The sequence below is a fragment of the Capra hircus genome, chromosome 20, assembly GCF_001704415.2.
Source record: "Capra hircus breed San Clemente chromosome 20, ASM170441v1, whole genome shotgun sequence".
In the NCBI taxonomy this organism is placed as follows: domain Eukaryota; kingdom Metazoa; phylum Chordata; class Mammalia; order Artiodactyla; family Bovidae; genus Capra; species Capra hircus.
In genome coordinates, this window is record NC_030827.1 from 41,675,541 (window position 1) to 41,695,916 (window position 20,376).

Sequence of the window (20,376 nt, forward strand, 5' to 3'; positions counted from 1 at the left end):
GGAAAGACCAAAGAGCAACTCAACTTTGTGAGGACAAGGAAATCGAGTGCAAACAAGTCCAGTTAGGCGCCGTGGGAACTGGTGCATGGGAACCACAAGTCCCCAAGACCCGAGAAGCTCCTGTCGCATCCCTCTCTCCCTGGGGACACTCTCAGCCCTGCCCATTTCTGCATGTCCACTCCGTGTGGCTCTAAAGGGACCCACTTCCTCTTGATATCTGCCCTTCTGTGACTTCAGGCATGTGGCTCTGGCTTTCCTTGGACAGGATTCTGGTCCCGACTCCTTTTGACCTTTCAGCTCATCTCAAAGAGTGAAGCAGCTTGGTCTCTCATTGGCTTGACTCCAAATTCCCAGGAGACCAAACTAATGACCAGTCTAGAGGCGGATTGTCAGTTGCTACTGGAAGTAGGGGTCTGTGTGTGTGTGTGTGTGTGTGTGTGTGTGTAGACAGAACCAGGGTCACTTGGTAGAAAATAGAATTAGCACATACCGAATATACACAATTCTGAGAGGCACTTTAAAGAGGCTACTTTTCTCATAACAATGAGCTAATATTTATAGTTTACCATGCACTATGTACCCTACAAGGAACTTTATAAGCATCATCTCATTTAATATCCAATTAAATAATTAAATCTCATTTGAGCTTCAATACTTTGGCTACCTGATGTGAAGAGCCAACTCATTGGAAAAGACCCTGATGCTGGGAAAGATTGAGGGCAGGAGGAGAAGGGGGTGACAGAGGATGAGATGGTTGGATGGCATCACTGACTCAATGGACATGAGTTTGAGCAAACTCTGGGAGATGGTGAAGGACATGGAAGCCTGGTGTGCTGCAGTCCATGCATTCACAAAGGGTTAGACACGACTTAGTGACTTAACAACAGTAACATTTAATCGCATGACCTTGTTGTGAAATGTGATCGTGTTATCATCTCCCACCTTCAAAAGTAACTGCTGGTAACAATGGTTGTATATCTTTCAGTAATTTATTTGATGCATTTTATTCCCATTTTAAACATGAGGGAATTGAGGCTTAGAGAGAGAGAGTGTATTATCTGATTAGGAGTGTCAGCATTTTATACACGTGAAATTAGTAAATGACCTAGGAATGATTAAGTACTAAACTGTGTGTTGCCACTGTATTAGTTTTCATTGCTGTGTAACAAATGCCCCACAGATGTAGAGGCTTTGGAGCTACCCCCATGGCTAAGCTTGCAGTCCTGCAGGTCAAAGGTACAGCACCACATGACGGTGCTCTTTTCTTGCTGTTTCATGAGACTGACCTAGGTTCTAGCTGGCGCTGCCGACAATCTCACCTGGGGCTCAGGGACCTCTTCTGAGCTCATCGGTTGTTGGCAGTCTAGTTCTTTGCACTTTTAGGACAGAGGTCCCCACTGTCCTCCTAGTCGTCAATCACGACTGCTCTCAGGTCCTAGAGGTTGCACCCTTCCACGGCCAGTTCACACCATGGATATCTGCTTTCCTTCAGGTCAGCTGGAGCATGTCTCCCTGGCTGCCCCTTCTGCCACCAGCCAGAGAACACTCTGCTTTTCAAGGGCTTGTATGATTGGGTCAGGCCCACCCAAATAATCTCCCCCTCTTAAGGTCGACTCTTTATGACATACCTTATCATGGGACTAAAATTCATCCAGTTCACAGTCCTGGGGGATGTGAGGATGTGTATAAGGTGGGAGTGTGTGGAATCCTGGGGGCCATCTTAGAATCCTGCCTATTACCACCAGGAAAATAGATTTTGTGTGTGCAGGTCAGAACTGTTCCAGGATGGGGAGAAGGAAGTGGGAGGGGGATTGGCCTGGGCCTTGAAGGATGGGCCATACTAGAAAAGACAGTATTCTCCTGAGATGGCCTTAGAAACTCAAAACCATGACTCAAGAAAATTTGGGAAAATTAATGGGTAACAATTTCAAACAATATTAGGAAAAGCTTCAGCACTGAGATGGAGGAGGAAGCCAGTACTACTAGACATTACAACATGATCAAAATACTGTGTGATAAGCATAAAAATAGATGTACAGATGAGAACAAAAATAGAATGTCCGGAAATAGAAATGTATGTATGTGTGTATGTGTGTCTATCACAATAAATCAAGCCTCACAACTTAAGAAAATTAATTCCTACTAAATGATGTTTGGATAATTACACAGCAATTTAGAAGAGAGACATGAAATTTCCACTATACATCAAAACAAATGTCAGCTAAATTAAATTTTAAATTATCAAGATAAATTTAAAATACAGTTGTGAAAACTGACAGAAGAGAGTTTCAGGTCTTTGAGAAGGCAGCAACATCCTAAGATTAAAGAAGTGAAAAGACGATTATAGGAGGAAAAACTCAAACTCATCCATAGAAACAGTTAAAATTTCTATATAGTAATAACAACTAAAAGATTTATTAAAAGATTAAGGGGAATTTTAACTGCAAAGGGATTAAGAAGATTAAGATCTTTATATCCAAATACATGTTCCAGTGCTGAAGATTGGGACTCCAACAGATAGTAGACAAAAGATATGACTAAATGATTTACAAAACAGGTAAAATAAAATAGGAAAAAAAAAACCTAAGGGGAAACAGCCAAATTCTCTGGTCAAATAAATAAATGCAAATTAAAAATACAATAAATAATAAAACAAAACAATAAAAATGATTTAATTAGCTTCATTAATTTCTATTAAATTTAATTAAATCATAATACCCAATCCTGAATGATCCTGGTACACTGCACTCACACATTTTTGGTGAGAGTATAATTTGGAAAAGCTATTTGTGAAAAGCAATTTGCCAGAATGTCCTTTGACATAGTACCTTCACTTCAGGGAATCTGTCCTGGGAGGAGGATTCAAAAGGAAAAGTCCTGGTCACAAGCATTTTAAATACAGTGTTACACATAAATATTGAAAAAATGGGAATGACAGAAAGAGCATGCTTACCTAAATTATCGCTAATGACTATGCTTATCAAGACTATTAATTTAGGTGGGTTGAATCTGAAAATATTATGTGAAGAAAAATAATACAGACTTCTGTACATAGTATAATTCAATATTTTAAAAGTATTCCTATGGTATTGGTGAAACTGTGAAAAACTACACTTGTACATACTGTCAGTGGGGATACAACTTAGAGTAATATCTTGGGCAAAACAATTTGCAATGATTAAAAAATTTTAATGGGATTTCTTTGAGGATTCCACATCTAGGAATTCATCCTTCACTTAACTGTACATTACAGTACACAGAGACTTGTGAACATAAGATTTACTGCAGAATTGTTGACACAGAAAAGATTTCACAATGAAAATGCCCATTAATTGGTGACCAATTAAACAAATCATATTAGAACCCTTTGGTAGAACATTATACAGCTGTTAAAAAGGAGAAAGAAACTATGTTCTTCCTATCTTTAAGATAGGTTTTCATATTAAAAAAAAAATTAAGATGCAGAATAGCAGGGATAGTGTGCCCCTGTTTGTGCAAAACAGAAATAACACAGAGAACTTGGGTATGTTTAGAGAAGTCTTGGAAAGATACTCCTAAACTGGTGACAGAGTAGGGCCCTGGGCTATAGCTAGAAACTAGAGAGAGGGGTCTGAACTGGGGAGAAATTTCAGTCACTGTCCTTCTACTTGAATGTTTTGCCATGTACAAGCATGACTCACCAATGGGAAAATAAGGTAGTCTGAAAAATATTTATTGCTGATGAACATAGATGAGATAGAAATAGACAAATCTGCTGAGTTAGGGTGGTAGGGCTACATTCGCATGGTCACAGATTAAATATTAACATAGAAAAATTAAATCAGTTGAGAATTATAGTAGTAGACTTGCAAGTCATTCTTTTCTTTGAAAAGCCACTTCAGTGTTATTTTAGTGTTGCCACTGAAATAAACAATGACTAGTGTGGGGAGAGGGACTGGGAGCCTGAAACATTAACGAATAGCTTTATAAATATGCTGCTCTGGAACGAATAAAAGGAAAAATAATCAGACAAAGAGAGCTTGCAAAATGGTCCAGGGAGCAGGCAGTTAGCAAGAGGAGGGAGAGCAGCAGGGCCAGGGTATCTGTGCTTGGTGGGGCGGCTGAGCAGGACACCCCGTGGTCGGAACTCAGGGGCCACCAGGACAGTAAGTGTGGAGGGACAGGAAAGGTTTAGGTTCATGCCTGCAGAGCCCAAGGAAGCCAGCTCTCTGGAGAGCCAGTCAAGGAGGACTGCTGGGCACTGGACTGATGGGAAACATTTAGATCCCACAAATCTCAAATGAGACGTTTCTGTAGCAGCTAGGGCCAACCTTTATATTGTGAGATGACAACTCTAGAATTGTTAACTTTTATGCTCAGAAAAATTTTAAAAAGATACAAGCATGCACCCCGTGTGTGCGTGTGCAGGCATGTGTGCGTGCTCAATTACTAAGTCATGTCTGACTCTTTGCAACGCCATGAACTGTATGGACAATAGCCCGCCAGTATCCTCTGTCCATACTCGAGTGGGTTGCCATTTCCTTTTCCAGGGGAATCTTCCTCACCCCAGGGATCAAATCCATGTTTCCCGAGTTGGCAGGCAGATTCTTTATCTCTGAGCCACTTTGAGAGGCCCATACATACATAGGGTTGGCCAAAAAGTATGGAAAACCCAAACACACTTTTCGGCCAACCCAATATATACATATACATATGTTTATTTATTAAACATGTACATATACTAGTACATATACACATTATAAAACATATATGTAAAAGCTAAAATTTTAAAATATACACTTAATATGAAGTGCTTAATACTTTAAAATCTTTTTCACCTTTACTAAAATAAATTATACACAGTGAATATTACTTTTAGTTAAAGCTATATAGTTAAATATACTCCAAGGGCTTCAAAAACTTGGCTTAACATTTTGGAATGTGATAATTCACAAGTACGACTTTAAGTTCAAAATAAATGGATGTTGGTTTTAAAGTCTGCCATAGCTGAAGCTACCTCTCAAGGACAGGGAGACCCAAATGGAAACAGCACATTAGTGGTAGCACGTAGTAAAAAGTATTTTTCATTTTGCAGCCTTATCTACCACTTTTGCAAAGGTTCTAGTTAAAATTTTGTGTTAATTTTCAACGTGGAGTTTTCTTTGCCAAGTTATCGGGAGGTACTGTTTTTTAAAATAATTTTTAACAGAAGTTTTGTAAAACTCTATGGAAGATTTAAAAAATAGAAAATTTTGTTCTCAAGATTTCAAATATGTGCCTATGAAACTTTTTGTTGGCATATATAACATTTTGGCAAAGAAAGTAATAAGCATGGAAACATTTCCAAAAATCCATTTTGAAAATGCTCTTTCTATAGCATGAATTTCTTTCAAGTAGTAGTTAGTGCTTTGTTTTATTTTTAATTGGAGTATAATTGCTTTACAATGTTGTATTAGTTTCTGCTGTACAAGGAAGTGAATCAGCTGTAAGTATACATATATACCCTCCCTCTTGAACCTCCCTCCTACCCCACTCCCCATCCCGCCCCCCTGCCCAGGTCAAGAAAGAACTGAGCTGAGCTCCCTCTGCTATACAGCAGCTTCCCACTAGCTGTCTACTTCACACATGGTAGTGACCCCCTCCAGGGTTCTTGCCTGGAGAATCCCAGGGACGGGGGAGCCTGGTGGGCTGCTGTCTTTGGGGTCGCACAGTGTCGGACACGACTGCAGCGACTTAGCAGCAGCAGCAGTGTATATATGTCAATCCTACTCTCCCGATTCGTCTCATATCCCCTTTCCCCGCTGTGTTCCCATGCCAGTTTTCTACGTCTTTGTCTCTACTCCTACCCTGCAAACAGGTTCATTTGTACCATCTTTCTAGGTACCATACATATGTGTTAATATACCATATTTGCTTTTCTCTTACTTCACTCACTATGACAGGCTCTAGGTCCATCCATATCACTACAAATGACCCAATTTCATTCCTTTTTATGGCTGAGTAACATTCCATTGTATATATATACCACACCTTCTCTATCCATTCATCTGTCGATGGACATTTGGGTTGCTTCCTAATACTTCCTTGTTCATTCTTTCAATATCATCTTTACCTTGGAAAGACAGATTATGTGTGTGTGTGCTTGCAGAAATAGCCTCCAGGAAGCATGCCATTGAAAACTACTTGTTCATAGATAAAGTGGGCAAATTTGAAACAACTGTCTTTTTTGTAGAAGGAAAATACTGCACAGCCATCTTGAAAGCTGGATTACTCTAAATGCTTTGCCTCAAGATAAACATCAGACCTCTACAGAGTAAAATACTTCCACGGTCATTCCCCATCTTAGTACAGAGAAGAATAACAATTCCGCTACTTTTAAAAGTCGTCTTTTTACAAAATTAACCAAACTGATGACATTCTTTAGCATTTTTGGCACTTCTGACTTTAGCTTCTTTGCTGTCTCAACTTTCCTAGGACCAATGCAGTGAATCACTTTCATGTTCTGGCCTATTTTTATAACCTTACCCTGAATTTAAAATTTGAATCAAAGCAGCTGTTACCTTATATAATTTCTCCACAAAGCATTATTTTAACTAAAGAAGTCATTGCCTTTTGAAAATATATCTTTTCTGGTACCTCTTTTCTTTAGTGACTCATGAATAAGTAGGTGTCCTATCACATTACGGAAGCAGAACTAAGCAAATACCCTTATTTGGAACATGTGAGAATCAGCGATGCTTTATTTCCAGCCGCACAGGGAACTGCCACAAGGCAAACTGTTTCGTTAAAACTTCAGCAAGGTTTCTGTGCACCTTCCAGCAAAATTTGCTGACAAAATTGGGCATTTTATGGTACAGCTATATTGTTTTCCATATATTATTTTAGCTGTTTAAAAAACTGCATCAGTAAGAATGAATGTTTTCCTCATGGTGTGTAACTTTTTGCCGTAAGCAATTAAGTAAAAAGAAATTTCAAAGAGGCTCTTAAAATATTCAGTTTAGTAAAATTCTGGACTAGATTTAGCACTGCATAGTTTTTAAAATTGCTAAAACATTTAACATTATTTGTATTCATGTGGTTGATATTTAGATTTCAAATATCTTGCTAATTATCATGGCCTTATACCATCATTAGGGATTATCTCAAGGCACAATCTCTGCTTATGGTGAGGTTTTTCTTTAATAACAGAGCCTGGAAATTTGTATTTCACACAGTCTTTCAAAAGCTTCGACCTTTAATTTTTTTGTCTGATTTCTTGTCAATCTGAATAGACTGTCATTGGTTTAACTTAAAACGTGGTTGAGCACATATCAGCAGTAAAGCAAGGGTCAACCCAGCCATTTTCTTATGGTTTGCTTGTACCTGCATTGATTATTTTTAATCTTCTTTTTTAGCCCCTTAAGAATTTAAGTTTATCTGTTCATTTGGTAAAGTTAATTTAAATCCAACAAAATACGTACTTTAATTCATAAGCCTACTTCTCTGAGTGAGCCTACATAAACTACAGATCCTTGAAATGAGTTAAAAGTGAATTAATCAATGAGCAGACCTTTGTGGGTCACAATCTCTTCCTTCAGGATATGTCACCTAACACACAGGACATGGGACCCTCCTAGAGTCTGACATACAGATTAAGGATACCAATGTCAACTCATATCTAAAATATTAGCCAAGCTCAATTTCTTATTTTTTTTTTAAGATAAAAATATGTCCTGAGAGGTTAATATCTTTTCCCCTTCCCCCATGGATCTTCTCATCCCACCTGGATGACGAACTTTCTAGAGCAAAAACCAGTTCCAGTGACTACCACTGATGCCCTCTCTGCCTATTCTGCTGGGTCAGACAGGGACCTCCCAGCAATGCACATGCGGACTAAATAAAACCTTTGAGTCAGGGGAAACCCTCCAGATTTGCCGTGCAGTTTTACAGAGACCTGTACTTAATGGAGCTTGAGTTTTTAAAGACACCTACTTCCTCTTCCCCTGATAATAGTTCAGACCTCCTTCAGGGACATTTGTGAAAGTATATCTGTGTCCCCAAAGGTCAAAAGTTTCATAATAAATCCCAGCCCCATTTAAATGGACTAGCCTTCAAGTCCAGCTTAAGGGCACAGCAAATACACACTTCAGCTTGGGAAAAAGCCTAGCCCACCATCTCCCTCTGCCATCCCCCAGACCTGGAAGCTCAAGAGATGTTATAAATGATAGAATCATTCTTTTTCTGGTGGGATAAGCCAGCTAATTAGACTATCACTGATACCCCCGCCTCCAGCTGTGTGTGACCCAGAGGTACAAAAGACCCAGATACTCACACCTTTGGGTGTTGCTCTGTCCATTTCAACATTGGAAAGCCCCGTCATCCAAAATGCCACTAACAGTGACATCTCCACATCATTTATTTTAAATAGCATAACAACTCACACTCTCAAAATCTTTGGAGAAAGACGAAGAAGAATCTCACGAAGATATCTATGTAGCTTTTGAAAACCCATGTTTTGTGCTGTGGGCTTAGTCACTTGGTCGTGTCTGACTCTTTGCAACCTCATGGACAGTAGCTCACCAGGCTCCTCTGTCCTTGGGGCTTCTCCAGGCAACAATACTGGAGTGAGTTGCCATGCCCTCCTCCAGGGGATCTTCCCGATGCAGGGATCGAACCCAGGTCTCCTGCATTGCAGGCCAATTCTTTACTATCTGAGCCAGCAGGGAAGCCCAAGAATACTGGAGTCCTATCCCTTCTCCAGGGCATCTTTCCAACCCAGGAATTGAGCCAGGGGCTCCTGCATTGCAGGCAGATTCTTTACCAGCCAAACTACCAGGGGAGCCCCATGTTTTATCATAAATTGCAAAAAACATACACTGCACATACACACGCATATGTGTCCTGATAATATCAGATTTTATTGTCCCCTACAAGCAGGCAGCAACCACTAGGTGGACCCCAAAACACAGGGATTCAAGTCTTTGAACCTCTGGGTTTGGCAAACAGGTTAATTAGGGACATCTAAGCCAGGCCATGTGGTCATCTGTCTCCATTCCAGAAGACCAAAGAGGGACAAGGGCTGAAACAGGTGCTGAAGCTTGGACAATCACCTTTAGAAAAAAAAAAAAAAAAAACCTCTTCAGGGCATCTGGTGCTCAAAATGAAAGAATAAAAATATTTATCACTTATTTAATATCTGGACCTAAAATGAAGTAGGAGTCAAAATTCTTGAAAATGGCCCCAGAGTGTCCAGAGAGAGAAGGATATGAAGTCAGGCTGGTAGCACTATGATCACACTAAGATGCTCCCAGCATTTCTTTCTCTTTCTGGTTTACAGTTACAACGATTCTCAAAAGTACAGCTAAGAGTTTCAAAGCGAGTGTCTCAAGTGGAATACTTGGGTTTTCCATCTCCCATGGTTGAAATCAGTCCCCCAGTAGCAGTTCTGATGGGGCTACCAAGAGAAGCAGGTTACTGGGCTGAAGTTAAAGAGCATCTCTGAATGGAGTTCTGCAACCTCTTTAAATCATAGAAAGCGGCTCTTTTAATGTAATCTCTCCCCTCATAAGAACAGACCCAGGGAGGGGATATATATATATATATATAAAATTATGACTGATAGATATTAATCAGTATAATTATATAAATACATATTATTTTAATATATATTTATATAACCATATAAGTAAAATTATATGTAAATATATAAATATAAATAATATATTTATATGCATATTATATATATTTATTCACATTGTAGTGTGGCAGAGACCACTACAACATTGTAAAGCAATTACCCTTCAATTTAAAAAAAAAAAGAACAAACAAACCTTGAAAATATGCTCTGTAAGTGGCCCTGGAGTTACCTACAGGCTGTGATTGAGGGTGCACAAAGACGCTAGGCTTCTGAAGGAATCCACCCCATTGGCTTTGCCTGCTACTCACCCTCCCCTGAGGCTTTCTGATTCCAGACTTGAGTTGGGCTGGGGACGGACAACTTCCGCCCACTATCTGTCACCAAGAGCTAAGCACGAGTAGGTTTATCAGATCAGCTACTTGTCTACTTGTAGGGGACAAGGGCTCTGAGTGTAGTGGGGAGGGGTTGCCCCGGGGGGAGCCAGGATGGGGCACCTCTTGGGGGCAGCACGAGGAGACCGGGCACCCAGAGGAGGGGAATGGTGCTTGAGTCACCCTCTGCTTAGGGATGGCTCAGATGTTCCCGTTCTAGAAGAGAGCTCTGAAGGCTGGAAACATCCTAACGGCGCAGCTGAGAAACCGGCACAGCCTAATAATAAGCTTGACTAAAGCTCCTTAGTGGCGTGCTTGATTTCAACCACAAGGTGGCAGGCGATGGCAGAGGATGGTCCACAGCCTTGCCCAGAAAGCATGTGGAAGACCTGAGGGGAAAGCTCAGTCCGATGGCCATCACTTACACACCGATGAAGCTGCTAAGAGTTAAACTCTTGTTGAGAAGGAAGGTTCTAGATGTAACTACCATCCGTTTAGAGAATGGATGTAGAAATATGCAGGAAAATGTGATTTTCAATTTGTATCTTACAACCAACAGTAAAGTGCAAAAAAAAAAAAAAAAAAAAAAAGAAATCTAATTTCATTGGTTACTATAGTGTTGAATAAAAAGTTCTAGAATTTGAGTCAGAGGCCCTGAATTCTGGTCCTTGCTCTTGACCCCAGGAAACCTCCTCCCAGAACCTTAGTTTCCTGCTCGGTACAATGAGAAAATAGGACTTGGATGAAATCTGGGCTGCCTTCCAGAAAGTATGACATGAAATGAAACAGCACGTGGGGGAAGCAGGCAGAGAAGAATGAAGTGGGCATGAATGTAAGGGCCTTGCAACGCTCCATTGATGCCGCATCCTTGGGGAATGGGCTGTTCCACTTGATGAAGTTTCCAGATAATTGAATTTTAAATGCTGAAACTTGTTTTCCTTTTAACCTTCCGTAATGGAAATCTCTCAGAAGTGTATTACACGCTTCTCTGGCTCCTTAAATGGCAAACTGAATGTAATTTAACCTTTCCTGAATGTTCTAGGTCATCAGGATGACTACCTCTTCCTATATATACAGTCTCCAATAGAGTACTGGGTGCCTATGGGCATATTCAGGTAGGCAGGAGGACCCTTGTGTGTAATGGCCCCAGAGACTACATTATAAAGCTATAATTGGCAATTCTTCCTTCTTGCAGTCTCCTACATCACTACCTGCAGTCATTTCTCCAAGTAACACCTTCTAGCAGCCTCCTGACACTCTGTTTAAAATCTGCTATAACCTAGAGAGAACTCGGGGTTGCCATGGGTAACCACAGTCTGAGCTTGTAACAACCCTAAATTTAATTTTACACACAATTTAAAGGCAGTGGTACTGAGCTGAAGGTTACCTGTGGCCAGGGCTGACATCCAGCTAGTCAGCCCAGGAGTAATTCTCCTGTCTCAGTTGGCCAATGGCCCTAAGCTCCCCAGGTCCTCCTACCAGCCCAGTACCCTGGCCCCTCTCTGTGGACCATGTATGTATCTCACACCCCAGTAACTCAAAGGTGCAGTCCGGCCCTGAGGGGCTCCAGGACCCTCTCCTGCAGGCACCAGCATCGTTTCCTACAGGCTGATACCCACACCATTACAGGTCACTCAGAGTTTGAATATTACCCTGATTTCCGGGCTGAAGATTACTCTTTTTCCCTGCTGCGCAAACTCCTAGAGTTTTAGGCTCTTCTCTGCCCTTTAAGGGCTTCCCTGGTGACTGAGAGGGTAAAGAATCCATCTGCAATGCCAGAGACCTGGGTTCGATCCCTGGGTTGGGAAGATCCCCTGGAGGAGGGCATGGCAACCCACTTCAGTATTCTTGCCTGGAGAATCCCCATGGACAGAGGAGCCTGGGGGGCTACAGTCCATGGGGGCGTTGCACAGAGTCAGACACGACCGAGCAACTAAGCACGCACACAGATGCTGCCCTTCAAACTCAAAGGCCTTTTCTTAGTTCAGACTGTGCCCTGGGTTCAGGTCGCCTGAGGCCAACCAGGAAGAATGTGAAAAGCTACCTTTGACTGAACAACGACATGTGCCAGAGGCCTATTCAGAACACCAAGTAAATCTTATCTCACCCACTAAATGACCCCGCTGGGGACAGCATCAGCCTCGCGTGGCTGAGGTCATTCGCCCACACGGCCAGCACGCGGGTCTAGAAGCCAGATCCGCCTCGCCCAGGCCCACCTGTTCTCTGCACTGTGCTGCCCTGCTCATATTCACTCATGTACCAAACAGTCCAGTTGAGTTTGATACCCTGAAAAAATACATTTTCAGTGGAACATGGGCCCTTCTTTTCAGAAAAGGCTACTTGTTTTTGTTTTGGTGTGTGGGTTGTATTTTAATTAATTCCACATCTTGTTACCAATTTGGAACAATCTGTCCTCAGGGAACAGATCTGGTTTACTTATAGAAAGCTAGGGGAGGGAGGGATGGTGGAGGGGAGGGACTGGGGTTACAAAGTATTCCTTGTAGGAAATAATGCAAAAAAATCTTCCCAGTTCTCCCTTCACCAAAAAGATATAAATAGAACATTCCAGAAAACCTCATCTTCCCCAGAGTAGGTATGATAGACTTGCAAACAAAAGCTTTCCTCCATGTGTTCACCAGCCATGCCTGCAAGATGCGGCATGTGACAGCACCCACTACTGGTACCCCTCCCCACCTCAGAAAGTTCTCAAGAAGTTCACTCCACTGTGAATCAAAAGAATGAGGGGTTCCCAGAGCTACTCGGGGAGCCTGGAAGCAAACTGCAGACCTTGGGAGTGTCAGTCAGGGAGAGAGCAGAATGGGGTCTGAGGTTTGGGGATAAGTTTGGGACGCTCTCAGGTTGAGCTCTGAAAATGGTTCTAGGGGTGCAGATGGGTGTCAGACCCATGGCCGTGAATCCTCTGCTCTTCCTGCAGGGATGATCTTTCCAAACTAACCCTAAGCTAATTTTTAAAATAAGCCAACCATGAGCTCATCTTCTACATTTTGCACCTGCTCCTCCCACACTTAACCCACACACGATTTTCAGAGTGTCCTCTTCCAAAAACAACCACAATGCTCTAAAGTTTCCAGAGTGACCTTGTCAGGGAGGAAATTGTTTGAATAACTGACCAGCCGTAGGTGACAGGGTCGAAATATCACGTGCGTTAGTTTGCTAGAGCTGTCACAGAAAAGCACCACAAACCAAGTAGCCAAAGCAACAGAAATTTGTCTTTTAGTTCTGGCACTAGAAGTCCAAGATCAAGGTGCTGGCAGAGCTACACTCCCTCTGAGTATGGGAGAAATATCTGTTCCAGGTCCCTCTCTTGTTGTTGTTGTTCAGTCACTAAGTACTGTCCAACCCTTTATGACCCCACAGACCCTATAGAACTTCTTAACTTCTGGTAGATCCTTGTCTTGTGGCAGCCTGACCCCAGCCTCCACATGGCATTCTCCTTGTGTGCGTGTCTGTGTCCCCAGATCTGCCTTTTATATAAGGATGCTAGTCATACTGGACCAGGGACCAACCCTATTCCCATAGGGCCTCATCTTCACTAAATACATCTGCAGCAACCCTACTTCCAAATAAAGCCACATTCTCAGGTACTGGGTGGATAGGAGGATAGGTGAACTTGCAAAAGGTGAATCCGGAGGGGCATGACACATAATTCAACCCAAAACATCATCTAAGGGATTTTTGAATTCAACATCAAATTCAAGAGAAGGGGCAGAATGGCTTGCCCCAAAAGCGTGCCTCTTATTATAATTCCAAGTGACAATCCAACTTGTCATGTTAGTGGGGGGATGGGGAAATTAGCGTGTTGACACCTGAAATCTGTTGCTTACAAGTAATGGTGAATATACAGTCACTGAGGGGGCTGTCTGCAGAGGGGGAGAGAGGTACACTGGGCTTTCTGCAGAACCAAATTCCCACTTACCACTTTTCTAGGACAAAACCTACATAGGTATGTGGGAAAATCTGGTGTTGAAGCAAACAGTTAAGTTACAAAGAGTGAAAAAGGGTATCTTGAGAACATTCAAAACACTTCCAGCTCCTTGACACTTAATCTCAAAGTGCTTCTAGTCCTCAAGTTCAGGCTAGATGTAAGTTTGCCAAAGGAAGTTTATATGAAAATTGAGTTCCTTACATAAGAGATGGTAGGGGAGAACAGGGGGTGGCTTCTGTTTTCCTTGTCTATTTGGGTAAGTGAAAGCCTTAGCGTTTGTTCTTGTCACTTACCGCCCTTTTGTCTATGATTATGTCGAGGAGGTACTTTGTGAAGCTGTAAACCATCCATGAAATTGAGCACCAGACGGCATAACAAGGACCCGAGATTTGAGGTGGTATAGGACAGGGCTCAAGAGCACAGACTGTGCCGGCGGCTAGGCTGACGTTCAGGCTGTGGTGGCGGCTAGGCTCAAGTTCACAGTTGGTTCTGCCTCTTTCTCAGGTGACCTTGTGTAAGCCGAATGCCCTGTCTGTGGTAAAGGCTCTCATCTAAAGCTGTGCCTTACAGAGTTGGGCTCCTGTTCATGCTCAGCCACTTCAGACCCTTTGCAAGCCTATGAACTGTAGCCCGCCAGGCTCCTCTGTCCATGGAATTCTCCAGGCAAGAATATTGGATTGGGTTGCCATTTCCTTCTCCAAGTGATCTTCCTAACCCAGGGACCAAACCCTGGTCTCCTGCATTGCAGGCAGATTCTTTACCATCTGAGCCACCGGGTAAGCCCTTATACAGAGTTGTAGTAGATATTAAATGACAGTGGCAGTAGAGAGTCCCTAGAGCCATAACTCTTCAATAAATGGTTTTTGCTATAATTCATGCTAGTAAAGTAATGCTCAAAATTCTCCAAGCCAGGCTTCAGCAATACGTGAACTGTGAACTTACAGATGTTCAAGCTGGTTTTAGAAAAGGCAGAGGAACCAGAGATCAAATTGCCAACATCTGCTGGATCATAAAAAAAGCAAGAGAGTTTCAGAAAAACATCTATTTCTGCTTTATTGACTATGCCAAAGCCTTTGACTGTGTGGATCCCAATAAACTGTGGAAAATTCTGAAAGAGATGGGAATACCAGACCACCTGACCTGCCTCTTGAGAAACCTATATATATGCAAGTCAGGAAGCAACAGTTAGAACTGGACATGGAACAACAGACTGGTTCCAAATAGGAAAAGGAGTACGTCAAGGCTGTATATTGTCACCCTGCTTATTTAACTTATATGCAGAGTACATCATGAGAAATGCTGGGCTGGAAGAAACACAAGCTGGTATCAAGATTGCCAGGTGAAATATCAATAACCTCAGATATGCAGATGATACCACCCTTATGGCAGAAAGTGAAGAGGAACTCAAATGCCTCTTGATGAAAGTGAAAGAGGAGAGTGAAAAAGTTGGCTTAAAGCTCAACATTCAGAAAACGAAGATCATGGCATCTGGTCCCATCACTTCATGGGAAATAGATGGGAAACAGTGGAAATAGTGTCAGACTTTATTTTGGGGGGACTCCAAAATCACTGCAGATGTTGACTGCAGCCATGAAATGAAAAGACGCTTAGTCCTTGGAAGAAAAGTTATGACCAACCTAGATAGCATATTCAAAAGCAGAGACATTACTTTGCCAACAAAGGTCCATCTAGTCAAGGCTATGGTTTTTCCTGTGGTCATGTATGGATGTGAGAGTTGGACTGTGAAGAAAGCTGAGCACCGAAGAATTGATGCTTTTGAACTGTGGTGTTGGAGAAGACTCCTGAGAGTCCCTTGGACTGCAAGGAGATCCAACCAGTCCATTCTAAAAGAGATCAGCCCTGGGTGTTCTTTGGAAGGAATGATGCTAAAGCTGAAACTCCAGTACTTTGGCCACCTCATGCGAAGAGCTGACTTCGATGCTGGGAGGGATTGGGGGCAGGAGGAGAAGGGGCCGACAGAGGATGAGTTGGCTGGATGGCATCACTAACACGATAGACATGAGTCTGAGTGAACTCTTGGAGTTGGTGATGGACAGGGAGGCCTGGCGTGCTGCGATTCATGGGGTCTCAAAGAGTCGGACACGACTGAGCGACTGAACTGAACTGAACTGATGCCAGACAACTAAGGAGGCAATCCTGAAAAATGAACCCAGTCTTTTTCTCTCCTGTCTTGTGAATGTCCTGGTTGTTCTGGGCACTGGGAGACCAGGACTACAGGAGCCCTTGTCTCATTGCCTGATTCCCTTTTATAATGTCTTGAAGACTAAGCAGAGGGTTTTGGCCTTCTCCTTCTTCCACGCCTATAATTGAGGACCATCTTTGACCTAGCCCTTCATCACCTGGCCTACACAAAATAGCCCCTTAGAGAAGGGAATTTCAGAGCTGTGACTATTGCCTAGTGAGAAAGTTTTGTTTGGAGGATTTACTCCCTTAGCCATGGAAAATATTCAGAGCCCAGTAGTACACTGGCTGTTCCCTTAGTTCCTTTATTCTTGATGCTCTGGCTTTTGGAGACTTGATCCTGGAGAGACTGGCCCTCCTATCCATCAGGGGCAGCTAATTCCTAGAGCTAGCAAACAACTCTCTTGAGGAGTGTGCCTTTGATATCAATAATACTAACCAACCAGTCCAGAGCCCAGATCCCAACTGTCTATTTTAACCAACTCTCACATATCATGCCTGGAGAAGAAATGGCAACCCACTCCAGTATTCTTTCCTAGAGAATCCCATGGACAGAAGAGCCAGGCAGGCTACAGTCCACGTGGTCGCAAGAGTCAGATGCAACCTAGCAACTAAACCACCACCAGCACCGCCACATATCAAGTCTCTGTTCCCCTGTCTAAATTAGCCGGGGTCAGGTACTGGACAACTGGAGACCACCCCTACAGCTCAGAGCTGGCCGAAATTACCAAAGCTGTCCTCTCCTAGGGTTCCTCAGTGTGCCTACCGCGTCTCACCCAGCCTCTCCCTGGAAACCCCTAATAAAGGCTTTGGGCCCTGTTCTCCCCTCCCACCCTCAGCCTCCTACCACGGCTGGTGCCTCCCCCTGTGGCTCTGCACACAGTGGTGTGCCTCCTGCCTCTAGGCACCTGGGGCATAAACTCCTTCCTTCGTGACAGTTGTTCCTCTGTCTGCATGTCTTACCATACTTGACTAAAAAAATCCTGGGTGCATCTTAGAACACCCACAGGCCTGTTTCCTATTTCACAAGTCTGAGCAAACTCTGGGAGACAGTGGAGGACAGGGAAGCCTGGTGAGCTGCAGTCCATGGGGTTGCAAAGAGTCGGACATGACTGGGCGACTGAACAGCAACAAAGAGTGTCATTGTATACCTGAGGCATCCGGCCACACCAGATAGTTTATGCTAATAATGTGATCTCTGGTGGGGGCCTCAGACCATGTACTATTAGTTTGATTTCTGGAAGGACTGAATACTTAGTAACAAAGGTCGGCTACACAGGCTTGGGGTGTCTAGGTGACTAACTAACCCCCATACATGTTGTTGTCACACATTGTTGCTGGGAGAATTGAGTACTTCTGTATAACTCTACCAGGAGAAGAGAACTGGAAGCTTGCTCCTGGTCTCTCCTGGATTCTATGTGCCTTTGTTGATTTTAATCTGATTGCTTTCATTGTAATAAAACTATAACCATGAGTATAATAGCTTTTCTGAGTTCTGTGAGTTCTCCTAGTGAATCATAGAAGCTGAAGGTGGTCTTGGGGACCATAATTCACTCAAGAAACAACAAAACTGTCCAACCATAACTTACTGCCATGGTAAGTGGCCACATGGGTAGAAAACAGAAATAAGTTCATTGAGATGAGATCCAAGGGGATCTTCCCAGGACGAGGAAATGGCAGGGTGGTGGTCTAAAGACATTTCTCAGCATCTCAAGAGCCTTCTGAATTGTGAGTTGGTGGCAAACGTCATAGGGACAGGCAGATGGAAACATACCCAGGACCCAATCTATGGCCTTCCGGTTGGAAGTAAGATGCTGGGTTGAGTAGAAAAGAGGGTCTAACTCAACGTAATATTTCTCATCCTCTTATCATGTACTATTTCTTTTCTTTCTTACCCCAAGTTTCGAAAAAAAAGGAAAAACTCTGAGCCTGAGTCTTCTAAGAGAAAATGAAGCAAAACAAACATATAAATACCACAAAATCTCAAGAGTGTGCAGTTTCCCTTCATAGGATAAATGCTGTTGGCTTCTCACCACGGGAGGACCCGCAGCCCTCAGCATCAGGCACAAGTGAGCCACAAGGGTCCCACATCCGCCCCCCACTGCCGGCTGGTGCTCCCCACTCACCTGGCCCCACTGACATCGACTCCGACCATCAGCTGCCCGTTCAGCGAGAGGATCTCGTCTCGCAGGCGTACCTTCCCACTCTTCCCGGCCGGGCTGTTCTTCCTCAGCTCCGTCACCCAGATGCAGCCCACATCTAGCACAGGGCCCTGGTGGGTTTTTCTCTTCTTGCCCCCTCTGCGCTTTTCCCCATAGTCCCCAAACACAGGGATGTTCCCAAAACTGAGGCCCACAGTCTCCGCATCCTCCAGCTCCTTGGTGAGGTACACCGTGCAGATCTCCATCCCAGGGGGGCTGCGGTCGGGCTGGATGGAGCTCTCATCCACAGCGAAGTTCAGCCTGATGTACTCCTGCAGTTTCTGGATGGCCGCCTGGCAGAGGCGCTGCTCCGGGCCATCCCCGCCCTCCCGCAGGCTGTTCTGCAGCCACTGGTAGAGGAGGGGCAGGTGCAGCCCGGCATTGTCCTGGGTGATGGGCATGGTGCTCACTCCTGGGCGCCAGCATCACGAAAGGACCTGCTCCTGAGGGCCAGGCCCCACGGGGCCCCAAGTCCCTCGGGAACGTGGGCTGTTGTCTGCTCGGCCTGCGTTCATGTTCAGGCTGGCAGACAAGCCTGAGGAACTCCTCCTCCAGTCCAGGCTGTTTGCTTTGGCAAGAGGAGGATGGTTCACAATCAGAGCAACAGGGAAACAATCACTGGGCCCGGAGCGTCAATGAGGAAAGGAAGGAAGTGTCCGACCAGTCCCTGCTTGGTTCATTTCACAGTCGGGCTCGTGCAGAGGACCTGGAAATGAGGTGTTCCTCCAGCGGTGACAGGGTGACCTCCCCTGGATTCGTTCACACCTGGGAGGGGAAAAAACAAAAACTCCTGTTACGACAGTGAGCCTTCTCAGATTGAACACATGGCAGGAGAGCATTGCAGAAGAAGGGTGCTTGCTTTTTGAGTCAGGGACCCAGTGCCCCTCCTCATCCCATTGCTGTGTTCCCTCCACCCTGTGTGAACATGCAACATACACTGATACAGAAATACACGCACACACTGTCATACAGAGATGCGCAGATGCACACGGATGCACAGATGCATGGTTGCGCACATGTACAAACGCACTCATGTAGAGATGCACACACAGAGACATACTCATACAGAGGTACACAGACACACACAAATACACAGAGGCACACACAGAAACACAGGTACACACAGATGCACACATAGGTGTGTACACACACTGTCATTCAGAGGTGCACAGACACATAGAGATACACGAGTGCACACAGAGGGACACACAGAAACAGATGCACACAGACAGACAGATGTACGCACAGATGCACACATGCAGACACACACAGATAGGCAGATGCATGGATGCGCACACACACCCTTCCCTCAGACAAGAACACTCTGAAACGCTGACCTTCCCCAGGACATGTCCCTGATCAGTAAGGAAATGAGATAACTTTTGCCAGGACAAGTCCCATCAAACTCACATCCACCCCGGAGGCTGTGTGACAAGACTCCCCGGAAGACTGCAGAGGGGTGCTGGACATATTGAAGAGCTCTCATTCCTAGGGAGTTCAGATCTATGTTCATTTGCCTTGATGGGCCCAAGTGCCTGCACAGGAGGTCTCTCCGTTCCAGAGCTCTGCTCGACAGTATGACCAAGAGGAAGAGCCAGTCAACACCACAGGGAGACGCGACTCTCCCCCAGACCACTGTGAGTCCTAGGCTTAGCTGGGGTCCTGGCTTTGTCATGTACATTCAGACAGAATCGTGTCTCTTTACAGCCTCTAGCTTTTAGTCTCCTGTCTTTTTCTTTGGCAAACTGTTGAAAGCAACCTATGTGAGGCCAACCCCAAAGCTGTCTCCTGCAGAGAGATGTTTCTCCAGGTTTCTGGGTGAGCAGCCCTGACCACTCCTTGGTTTGTCCTGGGTATGTGTCTCACTCAGTGACAAACTCCCCAGGTTGCACGTGGCTACTGCAGGCTCCTGTGCGAGGGTGGGCAGTGATATCCCCTCTTCCCTCCCCTCCCCCTGCCCAAACATGCAGAGTGCCCAGCGCACAAGCCATCCCTCCCAGTGGAAGGTTAATTGAACTCCCTGGCCAATTCTCCTTCTCCTCCAAAGAGATTTTCACCTCC

The 20,376-nt window shown here is 44.2% G+C and overlaps 1 protein-coding gene across 2 annotated transcripts in view; it reads right to left on the bottom strand.

The window, feature by feature from the left end:
• The window catches only part of PDZD2 (PDZ domain containing 2), a 322,225-nt gene that overhangs the window by 248,256 nt on the left and 53,593 nt on the right, over positions 1-20,376 (bottom strand). For both annotated transcript variants that reach the window (XM_018065555.1, XM_018065554.1), the window contains exon 2: positions 18,241-19,080. In XM_018065555.1, coding sequence (XP_017921044.1) covers positions 18,241-18,716 — 476 coding nt within the window. In that variant the 5' untranslated portion in view covers positions 18,717-19,080. The remainder of the gene's footprint in view (positions 1-18,240; positions 19,081-20,376) is intronic.